General features: G+C 37.4%; 1 protein-coding gene across 1 annotated transcript in view; it reads right to left on the bottom strand.

The window, feature by feature from the left end:
• ZNF292 (zinc finger protein 292) overlaps window positions 1-20,005 on the bottom strand; it is a 50,779-nt gene that overhangs the window by 19,851 nt on the left and 10,923 nt on the right. The window contains exons 2-4 of the mRNA XM_065630730.1: window positions 9,759-9,913; window positions 9,148-9,226; window positions 7,722-7,857 (exon numbers count right to left, since the gene is read on the bottom strand). Coding sequence (XP_065486802.1) covers window positions 7,722-7,857; window positions 9,148-9,226; window positions 9,759-9,913 — 370 coding nt within the window. The remainder of the gene's footprint in view (window positions 1-7,721; window positions 7,858-9,147; window positions 9,227-9,758; window positions 9,914-20,005) is intronic.

Genomic DNA, 20,005 nt, shown 5'->3' with positions numbered 1-20,005 from the left:
TTCATGTGGAAAACAAAGGAAAACTTCAGAGTGCACTAACAGATAATTAGCAGATGGTAACCATTTTTGTGTTTGTTAGAGGACATCTGCCTTTTAAGCAGTGAATAAATGTTCTTTTAATGTCATTACCAATACCTTATAAAAAATGTTCATACTCTTGTCAACCCACAAATGACCCAGTGATTAATCACACTCAATAGTTTTAGCCTTGCTCTTCCTCCTACCAGGTACCAGTAATCCTTTCACCCACAGTGCTTACCCCCAGCTAGTCTGCCTGGAATAACATTGGAACATTTTACCTGATTTTCTGTAACAAGACACTGGAAGGCCTTAGACTTTAAGTTATATTGGTAACCCAAGACATTTCACTCTGATTTATTATTATAATTAATGCATTTAATATTTTAGAGACTGTGTTCTATCTGCTAGTCCTCAGTAATCCCCTTCCTTTAGTGTTTACTGCTTCAGCCTGCTGACCTTGCATAAGCATCAGAACGTTTTCTGTTATCTTCTCAACAAGATATAGGAAGACCTTGGGGTTAAAGCTACATATTAGCTCTTTGGCTTTTATTCTAATCTAAGTTATTATAATAATTACAGCTAACATTTGAAAGCTCATTCAAAACGTTGAGTTTCAATTATATTTGTTTTGTAACTGAACTACATATGACATTTTAAGACAAAAAACAGTGCCAAGCTCTCAGGAGCAAATCTATGGTAGGGAAGAGTCTTAAGGATAAGATTTTTTGTTTGTTTGTTTTAAATTTTTTGAATGTATCTTATAGTGTGATGTCTATTTCAACTTATTGTAGAAAGATTGTTAGTTTACTGTAACAAATATAACTTCATGAAAATGCTTAGAGGCACAAGTGCTTTTTCAGCACAAGTTAGTTAATCTCTAGGAGCACAAAACCTGAACTATTTAACGAGAATGATACAGTTTATCAACAGCATGATTCTTGGAAAAATTATTAAACGTTGTTTTTGTGCAGCGCTCCACCATTTCTTAAAATCCACAAACTTATGGTTGTGCAAGTTATGTGCAGAATTCATTTAAGATTACAAAACTGACATAAGAGAAGAAAAGACGAGCAGATGACACCTGACAGATGGTACTACAGTCTACTAACTCTGGCAAATACACTTGGAGATACTAGAATCCAACCTTTCAGTCACAGTTTCCCTGTTATTCCCTTGAATCTCATAGTTGGAGTCTCAGGTCATACTACTAAGTGATTCCATGTCAAGTCTGCAGGAACTACTACGAACTTTTATCACAGGTAATGCTTATTCCATACATGAATTAAAAAGAGAGAAGATAATCTGCAGATTAGTAGCACACAAGAGCATGAATAAGCCGCGAGCACAGTTCTGTAGTAATGAGTTCTCTATGGTGGACAGTCCACATGTATGTCACGTTTTGGCTGACTGGAAGACTTGTAGAGCACAAAGCACAGAAATTTTGCCTTACTGGAAGCACTCACGATCCTACTAACTCTACCCTTTGCCAGTTCTTGGGTAGGTATAGATTAATCTACCACAGACTTTTATTTCTTCTCAGCCTCGCTCTGGCCAAGGAAGATAAAGGCAGGAGGTGAATGTACATGTGGACTATCCATCTCAAAGAACTTCAGTTACTTGTCAGTAACCTCTTTAGTCATCTTCAAATGTTAGTCCACATGTGCGTTCACACTGTGGGTGACTCTGAACTTTCATATTTACCTGGAGCTGGGTCTCAGAATCCTTCATGCAAACAACATCTCAGCACAATTCTGCTGAATGCAGCACCAATCCTGGATGCTTCTACGATGGCATATTGTCTGGTGAAAGGGTAAAAGAAGTTCCAGGTGGCTGCTTTGAATTCATCCAGGATGCAAACGCGTTTTGTTTTGGTTTTTTTTAAAGTGATGTGGCTGGGGCTTCAGGTGGCAGATGCCCTCATTACTGAAAAACAGTTCCATGCTGGCTGTTTAAATTCTAACCTGCCTATTATCTACCTTGATAACCTCTGAACAGTGATGGTGGTTGGATCCTCGAACCTCTTTTCAGTGGGACATACTTCAGAAGTCTGCCTACCACATCTAAACTTATGAAAAATTGAATAACTTAATTCTTGACATCCAGGTTTAAATCTCTAAGGATAATCAGAATCAAGTAAAAAAAGCAGCAGCAGTCTGGCTTCTTGTAGGGTTATCTTAGATCCTTTTCCTCTAGACAGTTCCTCCACTCACACTCAGTGCCAGCTGAGGAGATATCGATGACAGCTTTGAAGGATTTCACCATCACTACAAGAAAATTACAACCCTGAGGATGGAAAAACAGGTCCACGCTAAAGGGTACAAGCCACACTGCCCAACTGAAGGTGGAAGTGCAGTAGTAGAGTATTTTACTATTGCATAGGCTATCACATAACCCAAACCACTTAGGCATACTTCAGCTTTCAGTCCTTGGTACACTAAGCAATAAGGCGACCAGATTAGCCACACTTCAAGAAACAAATTCTGGTTGTCATGAATTCAGATCAGCTTCAATTCAAGATTAAAATCAGTCCTGATCTCAAATTACGCTATCTGCTAGTTCAGGAGGAGGCCAATAAGACGGAAGATCCACTATCATGTGATAATTAATACAGTCTTACTAAGGTTTCCTTCCCTAACCAATCAATAAAGCAGAGAAACATGGAAAATTCCTCTCTCCAAATACAAGCACTTCCTGTTCATCATATGCAATCTCAAGAAAAAAAGTAGCCATGCAGATAAAACCTGAAGTAGGAGCAGGTCCAGTTAACAAGCAAATGCAATGTGATGTCTGATAGCAACATGAAAACAGTTGCCAAGTGCTAAAGCAGGTGAACCAACTACTTTCAGGCTAGTCCGTGACCACAGCTAATAGTGCCACCTTGAATTTAATGATATGGATAAAATATTTTCTTTTCATGTCTAGGATATCTTTCTGCCTTGGTAGAGAGACTAGTTGTTCCCACAGTTTGAGGTTAACAGAAAGCGGTTGAGCAGTGCTCCATGGCAAAGTGGAAGATGGCCTGGGCATTCTTCAAATGAATGCAGATTGATTCATGACACAGATTCAGGAAACTTAAAAGGAGATGGCAGCTATGAGTAGTGCTATCAACTCCAGATGTCCACTTAGGGGGCCCACAAATGACACCCACAGACCCTGCTGACAATTTGGTTTCTGCAAATAAATTCTCTTTGGAGTCACTAGTCAAGAATAAGAAAAAAAATATATTCCTCAGCTCATTAGGAATCCAAATGCCCATTTCCAGGCTAGTCTCCCATACAAAACAGACTAGCATTGTGTGAAAAAGTACAGCCCCTAATGACAATGCTGATGTTCTAATGACAATGCTGATGTTCTAATTGCAGGGGGAGAGAGAGAAACAATCTCCAGAAACAACTTAATTGGGGTATCAGCATTACAACAGGTCCCAAGAGGAGATTCTCTTTTATTTGGTGACATCTGTTGCACAAAATCTGGTAACTCAAGCCAGGTTTCCCAAAATTTGTGGTCAGAGATGGGCTAAAAATCCAGGGCAATGCTAATGTTTGTCGCTCAAGCAGGTAACAAATCACGCAGACACAAAATACTTCTAGTGTGAAAAGATTTTATATGTGCACATGCACACACACACAAATCTGTATGTAACTGTATGTATGTAGTTCCCACAGTACAGTTCAAGACAGATTTTAATATTTTATATCACAGTACTGTATGAACATATCTTGTAGTAATGCAGTAATACTCATCAGTATCAAAGAAATCAGTGACAGGCATGCTGTTCTCATCAGTGCTTCAAACAACTGGGCATCCATCCTCTACTTATTTTGAACTCCTTAGCGCATTAATTCTTACAGACATGTATTTATCAGAAAAAGGAGCTGTGCCCAAGGCAGTCGGGAGTTAGGCAATTACTTAAAGACATGGCACTCAGAGAACAGACTCCGTAACATCTTAGGAAGCAACTACTTCCTGATCACATTTAGGTGGAACTCATGCAACGATCCATTCCAACATTACAGGAGCAAGAGAATAGTCCAGTTCAGACGAGCCTGCATTTGCATGACTGTAATCAGAATAAACCGTCTGTGCTGCGTGGTCAGAGAAAACTAACTTGCCTCTTACACTATGTCCTGAGTTTGTACAATTTAAAACCAGAGGAACTGAAAAGGATCTGTCTCTGAGATAAAACAGACACCTAATTGTGCTTCCTACAGGAAATGTAAGCAAACTGACCTTCAGAAGTCAACAACAGAGGCCTTCAAGAAGAGATAATCATTGACTGAAAATTCAGCAGATACCTGGTTATGCCAAAGATTCTGATTACGTTATAATTATTCTGAATAGGTCATAATTCAGACTACCAAGACTGAAATAAAATAAAACAAACAAAGAACTGAAAAAAATACAGGAAACGAAAGCTTCAGCGGATGATATTATGAAAACCACCTCCAGTCAACTAGTTATTTCATCTCCAACAGATAAATGTTTACACTAACCAGGACTCAAAGACCCAGTTGATCAAATCTGCCAAACACCACCATCCCAGTGTAACAAGCTGACTACTTAAATACTTGGAAACTTCTGAAACAGCAAATGGTAAAGGCAACATTAAGAACAAAACCAGAATCCTGTAATCAAAGTTTACAAATATGCCAAAAGACAGTTATACTGGAGTTACGTTTGAAGACTGCTGAGAGGCAGCTGTCTGCTGAAAGAGGGTAAGTGGTAGCAGTGGGAGTGCTGGATTACAGACAAGAAAGCCAGCTCTCTGAGCAATTGAGTTTTGGTATTACTAAAATATCCTTCAAATTAGCCAGATGACACAAAACAATGTAGTATTACAGAGGATGACAATAGCAAGAGCACAGCTTGTCAACTGAGTAAGAAAAAAATGGGTATATAGTATGACAACCTTGTCACTGATACAAGGAGGGGGAGTGGAAACTCCAAGCTTATCCACAGGATGGCACTGCTCCCCCCAGCCAAATTGTTCATGTTGGCTGAATGGATGAGAACATGGTATAAAATCGAAAATGATGAAAAGCTGACTGACAATCTCCAGGCTGGAAACATCACCCACATACCAACCCGGACCTCAAAGTTGAACAGAATGAGGTTACAAGAAAACACTTTGAAACCACTGACAACTCTTCTTTTGTTCAAAAGGTTGCTCATCTTCACTCAAAAAGATGAGGGTTCCTTCATGTGGCCTTCTCTTAGAAAAGTAAACCAGCAAGATCTAATAATTTTTGAGAAAAAGCAAATTTTTCAGTGTCCCACCGTCTTCTGGTCTTCTACACAAATGCCCTTGGTAACTGCAGCTTGGAGTCAGCACTGGTCCCAGTGACATTAACAAGGAAGCCAATTCCTTGAAAGTGACTTAAACGTATACCCAAGATCACTGAGTCTCAAACCCACGAAAATTATTGATACAGATCTCTAAAATGGTTTGCACATTGCCATTGTTACCTGGATGGGGAGGGAAATTAAGCTTCCAAATACAAAAAAGTCAGACATTCCTAAGCACTAAACACCCTGATATTAATAGCCTTGCTACCCACTTCCCAGTGAACAGAACTCAGTCAAGAAGCTGATGGGTGGCTTGAGAATTATTCTCCTCCTGAATATCACCCGCACTGCTGTTTGCCTTCCCTGCTTCGCAAAAAGGGTAGCTCTTACTTTTGATTTTGAGTGACATTTTATCATGACATGTAATTTTGTGCTACTTAGTTAAGTAGCATTTTCTGCCATCAAGACAAGTAATAACTAACAGGAATCAGTTAGCCAGCCCAAGGCAGAAGTGTCCTTGAGTAAACAACATTCAGGACTAAAAGGAAACCTGAAATGTCCATAAAAAAAACTTTGCAGCAAAACACTGATAAAATCAGTAGTCATCAAAATCAGACTAATGAGGGAGTTCTTAAAAAGTCTCAAACAAAAGGCAAGTAAAATATCAATCAAACCTCTCTCTTAGAAGTACCTTACCGTTAAGAGGACTAGAAGGTAGCTGATACGAAGCTAGCAAAAGAGGACTCTCAGAACTGCATACCAATCCAACATCTGTATTAGAAGCCCACTAAACTATTAAAAGCAGCGGCAAAATACAGATCTTGTGGAAGAGTAAGTGCAACTTTTGTAAAAAACAAACAAATAAATATATATTATACATTTACTGGACTTACCTGAGGGAGTTGCAATAATATGAATAAGAGAGATACAATCAATTTTCTAAAGGTGTTAAAATAAGTCCCTCAGAACCCCTAAAGATACCAACCTATGTTGACAGTAAAAAGAAGATCCTCATATGGATAAATTTTCAGTTGAAAGAAAAAAGAAAAACTCTCAGTGGATTCACTGAGGAGCTGTACCAGGACTTCTGCTGTCTAGCATTTTTATAAATATTTGGAAAAGGGGGAAAGAGATCAAGGTGACAAAACATGCTAGTAAAAGCAGGGTAGTAAAAACATGCCAACTCTAAAACACTGAAGAGGACGGCACTCCACAACGTGGCATAACAGACAAAATTAAAATGCTGATAAAAACCCAAAGTGATTTTCATGGGGCAAAACTGCAATCTTAACTGTACATATAGACCAACAGGCTGCGTGTTAGGGGAAAACCCTAACACTGAAGTAGGTACTACTCCTCAAGAAACAAACTGGGACTAAACCAGACAGTCTTAAGAAAACATCAGTTCAATGCTCAGTCAAGAGGCAAATCTACTGTTAGGAAATATTGCGAAAGGAATGCAGAATGAAGTGGAAAATCAGTGCATCTACATGTTGATGGATGAACAGATCTTTGGTCCCCCATTTGAGGAATGAGACAGTAAAACTAGAAGATGGTATGGAATAAAAGTACGACAAAAGAGAGAAGATGGGATTTGACAGCAGTCTAACAAATCATGTCTTCCTGAAAACATGCATTCCTTAAAAGATGCAAGACTAGTTTACTTTTTAATAAATAGAGAACATCACAGGAAGTAAGCAGGCATCAGGCTGAAAGGAGGCAGAGAGCAATGGGCACTACTTTACTTGACGTGAGAACTGTGTAACCGCCACAGACACTTAGTTGTGATGGTTCATACAGATTCTAAAACCAATTAGGCAAAGAATTTTAAAAAAATCAGCTAAAACTTATTAACACAAGAATACCACTTTTGAATTGCAAATCATTAACAATTCAAATGATACATCAGGAAATTGCCATTGTATGCCTTTGCTTGATCATACACTCCTTCACTATGCAACTGCTGTTAGCCATTCTCAGAGCTCTGATCTAAATGAATCCTCAATAATGGCCCTCTTTGCATTTAATAACTGAGTAAATGCCATATTCACTAAAAAAAAAAAGTATTTTTTTAGTTTTTGTTCTATGTAAAATATTTTTGTCTACCAGTACCGAACTTACTCCATCATAAAATAGTCTGTATGTAATCTCCCTTCACATGGCTTATAATGAAACAGCACAAGACCTTCGGCTATGATTACATTTTATGCAAAATACCAGTATTAAATTATTTGTATATTCCTAGGAACATAGTGTCTTAATAATTCAGACAAGTATACACATATATTTGTCTATAAAGCTCATAAATTATCACATAAACTATATTCAAAAAATACTTCTATATATCCTAATATTATTTCAATATATTATAAAAATGAGGCATATTTTATCCCAATCATAATTTTAAATTTTACCTTTGTCTGGATCCAACTGTTCCTGGGACAAAATACCACACAACACTGGGTTCTTCCACACTCCCTTCTCTTGTGTAAGTGTAGTTAAAATATGCAGTTCCCGGCTGCCATTTTCCATCAAGTTTTTGTGAGCCACCTAAAGGGTATATGTTACAAAACAAAGAATTGTTAAGAAAAAATTAAGAATACGTGTCTTTTATATTCCTTCATACCTTATGTGAAAAAACCCACAAATCCTTACCAGTTAAAGAGTTAAATGTATAACAAAACAATCTTAATATTTGGCCTGTATACGTTTGACTTCTGCCCATCACCTCAGATTTAGTCAGAGTAACCAAAAAGATTGAGTTCCCCAAACTTGCTCTGAGTTTTATTAACAAAGCTACTTCTTAAATTTCTGAAACTAGATTTTGAAATAGGCCTTCCTTTTAAAAACAGATGAGCAAATTCTTTGGTTCACATAGTGGTCCGGAAACAGCTGCCTAAACTCTTACTTTTTTTCAGACTCTTCAGCAGCTCAATTTTTATGAACTGAAGACACTGCAAAATTTTTTTTTTTGTAAAGGCAGGAGATTTAAGCTGTAAGATCTCATTGCATGGTTCTACACAAATATGATGAAGGCAGACTGGAGTTTTAAAATCAATTAAAATAGTTTCTACTGCATTTAGACACTAGGATAGACTCTAGAAACACAGGGATGCTTGGAATCAGATTAAATACCTTGAAAAAGGTATGGCTTAAATAGCAGTGGCCCTAAAAAAAAAAAGGGTTCATCTTATCTCCTCCCTTTTATTCTTCCACCTGCTCTGAAAGCTGTGGAACCTCCCAGCAGAAAAGATGCCTCTTCAGAACCAATTTACATTAGGCAGTTGCTAGTCAAAATTCACTCTAAAAATCAGCCTTGTAGCTTCCGACGTTACTTAAGCTGAGAATCCTGAGGTAACTGTATTCTTTCCTTCTTCCTAACGCCCACCTTTTTTTCCCCTCCACCCCAAACTGTAGGGAGGACCTCCCACTACATACTTCTGATAAATAATGAGGAGCAGAACTTGTTTCAACACCCTCCTTTAAAGCAGAGCTCTAATCTTTAACCTGCTAGTGCCCTGCGGGAGATCTACAACGTACAACCATGAATAGTAAAGAATGACATTTCATTTCTAACAGTGTTATTAGACAGCTTTTAAAACATTAGCTTTATTTCAAGTATCTAAACATTTTTTCTCCAAAGTTTCTACATGAACTATGATGGAAAAGTGATATGGCTGACAGCAATTACTGCAGAATACATAGAATCTCCAGTTGAAGGGCTGGATCGTTATCAGCCACCAGAGAACAAGTCTACATACATGATACATACTTAATATTCCTTAGTTTCCAAACCATTCTGGAAAGCTATTAATTCTTAATTTCATGAATCAAACTCACCTGTACAAAAGCCTGAAATTCTTTCCATTTATTTTCAGGTAAGTCAAGAGGCAGACACAGTAGAAGTTCAATACAGCTTCTGGAAGGCAAACAGGAATATTATTAGATGCAATTTCTGGCTTTTAAAATGTATGATCAACAATTCCCAATTCTCATATCCCAATAGTTATTTGTTTGAAAAGCCAAAGCCATAAAAGTCTGTTTTGTTTGAACATATAGAAAAATGGTGGTCATGGACACACTTGTAGAAGCTGTAAAAGCAAACTCTCTAAAACCTACTACTAATTAAAAAAAAAAGTAGTCATTGAAGTTCAACCCTGTAACACTGTGTGTAAATTGATGCACTTTTAGATCGCATGCAGATTGATAGCAGCAAAGTGTTTGATGCCAGGGATGTTGGCTTGACCTGTATTAGAACAGTCCTTCTCAAGACTGCTCCATTTCCAACAGCCAAAGATATTCTCTCACATATAGCATTCACTATGAGGAAGGCAGGTGCTTCCCAACCTATTTAGAATTTCCACAGATTGTGAAATGGACTGGGACAACATTTAGGCAGTGCAAAGTTAATACCATACAGGTTGGTTTTAGTAACTGAAAAACATACTCACAGTGCCAAACGTTCAAGCACGAAGGCTACATTTTCACACTCAGAGGTAAGATAAGGTCGTGCTTTAACGTAACTTCGGATAGCAACTGTATACACCTCTAATAGGGGCAGAGGGTCTTCCGATGTTTTCCACTTTTCTGCATATTCCAGCAAAGTCTGTTTAGGAAGAGGAACAAACAATCCCCAAATTCATGAACATTTGTAAGGTTTTAGTTTTATACTCCTCACTAGCAGACTATCCTTCTTAATGATTGACTCTGTTCTCCCTAAAATGAATTACATGTTCTCAAAACACCCATTTTTCTTCCTTAAAATTTATTGTTTCATTAACAACGGCCACTTAAAACTCCACATAAAAATCATTCTCTTATCATGTAAAAATGTTATGACTGACACTTCCCTCTATGGTATCACCATAATATTCAGTTTACGTTCTTATTTTCGAAATACGAAAGCCTGAAGAGTATATCTGGGAACATAACATACTTAAGGGACTGAAAACTTGGGTTTTAGACATTCACTTCGACTGTTCAGGTTCTAAAGTAAGTCAGCTTCAAAACATTAGCCTTTATTTTAACTTATCTACTTTCAGGAACAATTTCATATTTCCTCTCCCTTGCCACCTTGCCAATACAGGTATCTTTAGAATATCGCTTTTTACATGGTCCTGAAAGGAATGTGAACTACACATTTTAAAGACTATATATATATATATACATATATATATATACATACATATATATATATATATATATATATATATATATATATATACACACACACACCCCCAAAATTCATTAGTCAAAAAGTTGTCTTCCTGCTTTGCCACATGAATACCTACAAACAACAGTTTAGAAATTAAACTCAAAGTGATGGAATAACCACCACCATTCAAGTATAAAAGGCTTCTGTTCACTTCAGTCAGGGACAGGGAACTCAGACACGCGTCAAGAAGGAGTAGCAAATAAGGTTCTCTTGTCAGCATCTAAACTAGTGCTAGGTTAACAGTTGGACTCAACGATCTTAAAGGTCTTTTCCAACCAGAACGATTCTATGGTTCTGTGTTCCCTTTGGATAGCTGCTGTCAAGCCTGAGGCAGCTCAGCTGACTGCAAACTAATTCCTACACTACAGCACGTTGCAGACTGTCATATTATCAGTTTTGCTGATTGCTTCTTGGGGGTATAACAGGCAGAAAGGTCAGAGTAACAGACAGCAATTTAGGTTGTCCGACACCCTGCTCAAAGCAGGGCCATCAGAATAAGTCGTTTGGAGCAATGTCCCTCATCTGCAGAACCCACTATTTCATGACAGAAGAAAATCGGGTTTGTCAGTGGAAGCATTTTACATAGCTGATACTGTCAAGGGCATTTAGCAAAAGCCATGGCTTCCCTTTTTATTAATGTCGGCTGTAATTAAAACAATTTTGACAATATCAGTTGAATTCTGACAAGGTTTTTTCCGGTAAGGAAAACAAGAGCCCTCTGGACAATAAAGTTCTTCTGCGACAGAATCCCCTCACATACTTGGACCAAAAAAAAAAAAAACCACCACCCCAAAATCAGAAGAAAGTGGTTCTCAACTCATTTTAACATGCAAATACCAGAAAACTGGACTGGGGGAGAACTACAAAAGCACTTGCAGAACCTATGAAAGCTCATCCAACACTGCTCCAATCCATGTCCAGATTAATGAGGATAAATTGAAGCAAATAAAATTTTGAAAATACGAGGTTTAGTAATAGCTAACCAAAACCAAAATACAAGTAGATATAATCAACACATTGGCAAATTCTCAGAATCCACCACCTAACTAAAAACATTTGCTATGTTGGTGAACTGTCACTACCAATACTGTCGTTTAAAAGTGGTGTATACAGATGTGAATACACTGTTTAATGCAAGCAGAGAAGTTTGCACTATAACATAGTGACACTAATTTCAGCATTAAATAGAGCTATTTTTATCTCATATATATAGATCAGCCACTTCCAAGCCCTTACATGAACTATATTAAGCACTTATGCCTACCACGCCTTCCGAAAGTATTCATCAGTATGACAGATTTCGTTGTCTGCATGTCCCAGACTATACAACACTGCCACTGTACAAAGAAAATAAAATTCATTCTGCTTTGCCTAATGAATCATTGCTGTGTTCCACTTACAACCATAAAAAGAATTTTACTCCCAGCCCTGGGCCTCATTAAGTTATTTATCTCCCTAGTCAGGACATACATGTTAACCAAGCCAAGTACTGCACTCAGAGCACAGCAGCAAAGTTTTGTTCCTCTGTGGGACTGAAACAGGCATTTTATTTTAGCAGCAGCTTACACAGTCAAGAATGCTCAAAAAAATGGAAACATCTCAATTTGTACAATAAAAATAAGTATTCCATCTGTGATGTAAAATGTGGAATATATTTGGCCATGAGTAATATTCAGACAATACATTTTATCATTTTCAGTCTTTATTACATGAATGTTGCTGTAGCAATGCACCCACCAGAGGATGCTTTTCTACTTTCAAAAGTTATACTGAGCAACCCTCTTTGCTAAAACTAGCCCTACAATACCAAAGCTCTATTAAAATATGTTTCACACTAAAAGAAGGCATTATTTACTACTAACTGGAGTTTCACATGTACAGTCCATATCTGTATGTTTCTTCAGCTCTTAATATCAGATTCTTATCCTTGTAGGTACCAGGATAAGGGCAAGCTTACTTAAATACTTTAAAACATGCCTGGAACTGCCCTCTCCATTCCCTGCTAAGCCAAATGGACTAAGAGGCAGGGAAAGTCACAGAAAGTGGTCACACAGGTAAGCTGCACCTCTCAAACCACTCCAGTAACTAGCAAAACCTCTCTCTCAGTAACTTTCTGCAAACACATTCACACAGAAGAAGAGTTCAAGCAACAAGCTTGATACAATCAAGCTATGTGGAGATGAGTCTTCAGGAACTGCACACATAGAGTGATTGCAAGACCTCTCTCCTTGCAGAAACTGCTCCCTATCCAGAGTGACTCACTCAGGCATCATTTGCAAAGCAACAAGACTAGATACAAGCTCCAAAGGATTACTCTCCTTGCGCTAGACAGGTCTCTTCTCTGGTTTTGTACAGTGTGTACCTGCTTTATTTCTCCATTTTCAAATCAATCTTGTACAAATACTGTTACATTCAAACAGCTCTGATAAGTTTTCATTATTTTCAATTCAGTGAGACAATACATAAAATTGATCTGTCGTATGTTTTTCCTCCCTAGAAGATTATAACCTATGGAAGAGAAATTAAGCAGCATGGGAAGAGATGTGTCCATGATTTCTTCTGTATTTGAATGTCTAAAGTTTGTCTGGTTAAGACTTCGAGTTTACTAGACTGCTATGAGAAAAATCTCAAATAATTATTCTTGCCAAAGCATTAGTTCAAAAACATTAACCACCAAAATCTTTAGTTTTCCTTTTCTAAAATGTATATGAAAATACCTTTCTTGTCAAAATCCTATGTAACTTTTCAGACACTGGGAAAAACAGATGATCCTCTTAATTTAGCTTGGGATGCCAGAGCTACACATATCTCACAGAAATAAGTAAAACGTCAGTCAGTATCCTGACAGACAGGGATTTTTTAATTTAAAGGAATAACTCACCTTACTGCGGTGATACTATTATCTGACAATAAGACAAGGAGAGTCAGATATGCAAATTGATATGATTTAAATAGATGTTATTTGCAAACAGCTGTCTTCCATTATTATCTTGTTACAAACTCAGATCCACTGCCAGACATTGCTTTTTAAAAACAGGCAAAGAAAGTAAAAGGGAGTACAGTTAGTAGTACCATGAACTGCTTGCTCCATGTAAGTACCAATAAAGTGCTATTCATCATCTGTGTGGTTTTCTTTTTCCATGCAAACTAGGGAAAGACAAGGCCATACATTAACATATTTATTTCCTTCAGGTCATGAAATATATTGCCTGTGGTCAGCTAATGAATGGCGCAAAAAGAGAATGGTAACGTTAATGTTCAGATCTTTAAAGCTCCATGTCACTATCTGCTTGCAAATTTTTCAACTCTCACTTCCTCATATTTCTCATATTCACTTCCTCATATTCAGATGAGCAAGAACTACCTTTCAAACATACACAACTGTATTTTAAGAATGCAATGCACAATAATAAGCTAAAATACCTCCTGCTTGTCAATGTCCAAGTTACTAAAGCATGCAATGATGAGCCAAGTGAACCTGGCAAAGCCAGACATGGTGGCTGTAAGGATATGAAAATGCTTATCATGCCTATTGAGTCTTCCTATGCTGATTGCTGCTGAATGTGAAGAACACCGACAACGCGGGCATACAGACCTGTGAAGAAAACAGAAAAGATGATGCCTCCCCACTTTGTATTACCAGCACAATCCTCTGTTTTATATTACAAAATTGAAATGCAGTCCTGAAAGTAAGCTACAAGACTCTTAACAAAACTTCAACTGAAATTAAAACGGAGATGTCATCCACTGTACCCCAGTATCCAGTACCCTACACTTTCACTCATTCTTGAATTGCCATCTTTCTGCTTTTGACACTTCAAAAGTAATTTTACTGAAGCTCAGAGATGTGCTGTCTCTCATAAAAGAAAAAACTTTCCCCTTCATGAATCTGTATTTCACTTTGTTCCCTTGTTCATTTATCTCCCTACCTTGCAGATAATCACTAACTGAACATAAGTATTTAAAAGCCTGAGTAGTAGGCCTAGGTCATGTCTCTCTGCCATATTTCTTCTCCAACAATACTATCTGCTATTCAGTTACAAAACCAGACCAATTAGTAAGATTAAAGACCCTCCCAATCCTAACTGCACGGGTCTGTAATCTTAAGTCAGTTTTCACTTCCAAAACTAAAACCTATCTGCTTCTTTCTGAAACAGTATTTTCCATGCATTTGCTTCATATTGTTGACCTTTTAGGTAAAGCAGTCACGAGTCACAACTAATTGCTCATGTTTAACAATTACTCTAAAGAAAATAGAACAGCATTTGAAATTGTTAACTTTCCTTTCCCAGGGGAGTTAAGAGCACCAGGAAATATTTGTTAAACCAGTAAAGTTCTTGCAGTATCCACGGTTCTGCAAGAGGTTTTGTTCATCAGTACTGGAACAAACACACAGACATAAGTCTATGCTCAAACTTGAAAAGTCTCCATCCATTATATCTATGCAGTAAATATGCTCATTGAAAGCTCTTGCATTTGAGACCGTATCTTACAGCAGAAATACTGAGACATTTCAGATGTGCAGCCCTCCAAGACAGAAGCACACAAGGCAACTGTGCACAAGCACAGTTCTTCTAGATGCATTCACACTAAGGGTGTGCACACATCCTGATAATAGGGACACTAAAATATTTTGAGATCTAGGTATAATTTTGGCAGCTAGACCATCAGATATAGAAGGTTCAAAAAATATTTCATGAATATACAGGTTCATACGGTTGCTTTGAGATATCCGAGATGAACACATTTCTTTAAAAAATGAATACATTGGTGCTTTTTAATCCTGGTAGATTAACTAGTGAAATATCTACAGGAGATACATACAAAAAGTATTTCACAGATCAGAGGGTTAAACTATTTCAAACTGTGATATGAAAATAAAGCTATTACACATAAACCAATTCCTCAGATCAGGGACAGAACAATACGGTGAGAAATAAAACACCTTTATCAAAGGAGCCAAAAACTGTTCAATGTCCACTGTGTAAGACGCTGCTTCCCAGGAATAAAGACAACAGGATGAAACACTATTCTTTTTAGGATAGGCAAGAAGGAATTCCTGAACTTCCATGCAGAGGTGCCAAGCCCCTAAACAGCAACAAAGAGTGGGTACCGGAGAGTAATTAAGTACTACAAATTGCAAGACAGCTTAGTTCATGGCAAAGCCCCAGAATCCTAAGAGATGAAACACAAGGAATACGATGACTTGATTTGTATTGTTTACCAAGTAGCTAGGTACACAGTGATGATGTTGATGATGTCTTCCGACTTAATAATACAGGAATAAAAAGAGTTTTTCTGGCGAAAACACAGTTAATATGCTGATTCTTGGGCTGGAGCTAGACATCCATCTCATTCAAATGCAGTTCATTTCTGAGAGCTGTGTTTTTCAGAGTAAAACTCTGTGAGCCTGAAGCATAATCTCACTGGCTGCCGCAACCATTAAAGAACTGAGCATGTGATGAAAATAGTATTGTTCAAATTCCTGGAAAGCTGATAACAGCCTATTTTTAAGGTGCAATTTATGATACTTTACAAACTAGGCTGGACGTCTGGTCTCAACTCTTCCGTGCAATTCCAGCCCTATGCCAGGATCATTACAGAATCAAATGAAAAGTCAGCCACAGAATTGAATTTGTAGAATAAAAACAAAACTGTTAAGTAAACAGATCTCTCAAAGTGAGTATTAGATCTGCTTTGCAATGCTGAAATCACCCCTGTTCTAAGAACCTGCTGTAAAATGGAAGATTACTAGGATGACCAATGAGTTCTGGGCGGTCATGTCCTCAAGGCCCCATAGCATCTAAGAACTGTTGGTTCAAGAAGCACTTCCAGACCATCAGAACTTGATTAACTGAATGTAGCAACACTGCCTGTGATGCCTCTCTTGTGTACCGTGAGGAAAATGGACTGAGTGGGTGACAATAGCCTTATAACATGTTTTCTTTTTAATGAAGTAGTTGGGTACTAAAAATATATTAGATGTCCCAGTTTAGACACCTCTGGAGTCAAGCTGCTTTGGTACTAATGCATCAGTACCAGATGATCTCTTTGTGAAGTCCCACAGCAAAGTTGCTAAAGAGACACCAAAACAATCTTTACAGGTGTTGAAATACCATTATTCTCAGCCTCAGTGACCTACAGCTCCTAGAGCTGTTTTTTGTGATCCGCTTTCTTTTCTCCTTGTTGTTCAGCATTTTACCAGAAGATGGAGAACAAGCCTTTCATCACATAAAAAGCAGGAGTCTTTTGATAAGTGCTGCAACTTTTTTTTAATTTGTTAGGTTAGGGTTGCCATGAAAAGTACTTTAATTGGAAGAGGCTAAAGGTAGCTAAGGAATAGCTAGGATGGAACCAGTATTTATGTCCACTTTGTAGGACAGACTACCCAACTACTAAGACGTCAATCAAATAGAATATTCAAGTAAAAACTTGAATAGTTCTTGAACTAGTTCTGCATGTTAAAAAACCCTTACTAATACAATGTCTAATTTAAACCAAGTCTACCTCAGACTGCCCATGAGACTTCACTATTTAAGGCATTAGAAACAAATACTATGACAGATTATTTTTAAAGCATTTAAAAGAGTAGCTAAATGTTCACATACAGTATGCACCCCATCATATCTCCTGCTCATTTTAAAAAGCATACGAGAAAAAAAGAATAGTATCTATTGCTTTTCTTCTGCGATATGACAATTCTCTGATCAAAGCATTTATCCCTATCACCATAATAATAATTCATCTTTATTTCCCTTTCAGCTTTGCCTCCAAAAAAGAACATCAAACATAAATGACTTGTTTCCGTTTCATTTTTTTTTAGTTGGGATGCTCTACATGCAAACTGATTTTTACACTAGAACAAAACGTACATAGAAAAACACGGATATTTCAAACCTGTCCACTACAGGCACCATGGTGCAGAGCTATCTATTTTTTTCCCCATTACTATTCCTCTTCTTCACTGATAGACTGCAGTTCCAATTTTCTTCACTGTTTTTTCCCTTCCCTTCCAACAGAAAACTCCAGCTGCTTTTACACTTTACGCCCCCATCCTAACACCATCAGCTTCTCTATCCTGCAGCTGAAAGCACAGTCAAGATTAGTGAGTACGGAATTAGTGAGACCAAGCAATACTCACAAACTTGAGAGACTCAGAGATGAAGTTCAAAACCAAAATTTGAGTTTGCAATTAAGTGCTGGTCCACAAAAATCTCACAACTACTACAGCACTTCAGAGTAATGCACTGCATAAGGAATGGATCCATACTGTAGAAAAGCTGCTGCTGAGAACCCAAGTCCCCAGTGTATCCACCACAGATCTTATTTGTGACTAGCTTTCACCTGGTTCCATTAACTGCATACCTATTAGTGGCCGAAGCAGACTGCCTGCAATCACTTCTGAAGCACAGACTATCGTGTAGTTTCATCCAAAAATACATTCAATATCCACACTGAAAAGGCACTCCACAATGTAAAACAAAGTGCAGTAAGCAGGTATGATCAGAAGATCACTTTCAAAGTGAACTTCTTATCTGACCCAGAGTGCTAATGTACAGGCACCCACTATTTTGGTTCACATCTATCTTCTATGGATACGCTACATTATCTGAAAACTGTTCTTTCATCTATTCCCTTCCTTGTTCATCTACTGAAGAGAGATATTCAGAACAATAAGTAGTTTTGTTATAGTGTATGAGCAGATACATTTATATACTCGTCTCTGTTACAGTTTTCCACAGGAAAAACAACAACAACAAAAACCACAACCCATGCTCTGTTCTGTACTCAGAGTGAAGTACAACCCACATGATGGTGTTGATTTTGTAATTGGTATCTTCAGTACCCAGACACATAGGTATGCGCTCTCTGGTATAGATAACCATCGCTTATTAACACCTAAACACATTAGCTCTTATCTAAACAAAAACACACTACCTCAAACACTTTCAAGGACTAGTTTCCTGAACACTTTTAAAGGTAATCTGCAAAACAGCATTGCAAAATTCTACCCATCTACAAGCCTCATTTTTAACAAACATTCTTCTCTCACCATCCTCTTCATTTTATTATTCAGTCTGAGTTTTCAGAACAACCATGTGAATCTGAAATGTTGTCTATCAAACCAGAACACAAAGAATAAACTGAATTGTAACTGCACAATTTTCTTGTGGCAAAACTGCAAAATATAAAGATACAGATCTAAGTTTTATGCTCAAGCCTCACCAGAAAAGGAAAAGTGAGATGCACAGAAACAGCAGTAACTTGTGTATATTCATACTAAAGAAAAGCTGTCCTCCTGGAGATCATCAGAGTCAACAGTAAATAAGTTCACAGAAACACAGAAAAAGTAATTGTTAAAGAACTGACAGCAATTTCTAATTAATTTTGATTATTAAATCAAATACATCTGAAATCCAATGAAGGTGATCAACTACTCTGCAATGAATTATTTTCTCTGTTTAATCCCTACACATTCATGTATCTATATAGTAGTTTTTATATATATATATTATATACAGAAATTTATTATGCAAAGTTGCTTGAATACCACTCCACAAAAATTGCAAAACATAACAGTTGAAGACACAAAGCTAATTATCATTAGCTACTTTTTGACTCAAGATCCACATCTACCTGGGGGAGGTGTGCAAGCATGTATGCCACCTAAGGCATTAATGATGGTGCTTTATATCCTTAAGATTAATTTTTGAAGATTTTTTAACTATTGTTACAATTAAATTTGTAAGGACACTAGGGTCCTGAGTCTTCAGCACGCAAGTATAAAAAGTTAACCGTCTCTTACCCAACTATTTCTACATCACTAGGCAGATAAAGTAACAACAAAAAAATCCAGCTTTGTGTTCTAATGCATGTAACTTTGAGTAGCAGGGAAGTACCACTGCCCCCAATTTACAGATACACAACCAAGACAGACATAGGTATACTGTGAAAAATGCATTTACATTTCTAAGGCAGAGTCTATGTTGGAGAAAGGTTTGAAAAAAGCACCTCAGCAGATACAGAAGCAGAAGTAGAAGAAAAGCTTGTGGGGCTCTGCTACAACTCTCAGAGTAGTCATTATGTCATCTACAGTCACCAAGAAAATACCACAAACAACACAGCAAGGAAGAGAGACAACTGACTCTCGAAAGTTAATTACCAAACACAGAACCTTCTGTTAACTGATAGATGCTTCTCTCCTCATGTCAAAAGGAGCAAGCAATCTGTATGTTTTTCACCTGGGTATGCTGAACATACTGTATGGGCTCAGATTGCTAATTATTAAATTGAAAGAGGCAAAACAAAAGAGAAATCACCTTGGTGCTATTCCTCTCATTATTCTTTACTCTTTTGCTTAAAATTCAAAACTCAGCTAGTTTTAGAAGAACTTGAAAAACCTAGAAAATGAAGTCTCTGCTTACATCTATAAAGTATTTTAAACAAGCAAATTATTTAAAATACCAGCAAATAACTTCATTA

Source organism: Caloenas nicobarica, chromosome 3, assembly GCF_036013445.1.
Source record: "Caloenas nicobarica isolate bCalNic1 chromosome 3, bCalNic1.hap1, whole genome shotgun sequence".
NCBI classification, from domain to species: domain Eukaryota; kingdom Metazoa; phylum Chordata; class Aves; order Columbiformes; family Columbidae; genus Caloenas; species Caloenas nicobarica.
The sequence above is the reverse complement of the archived record's forward strand: the minus strand, read 5'-3'. Positions and strand labels throughout refer to the sequence as shown.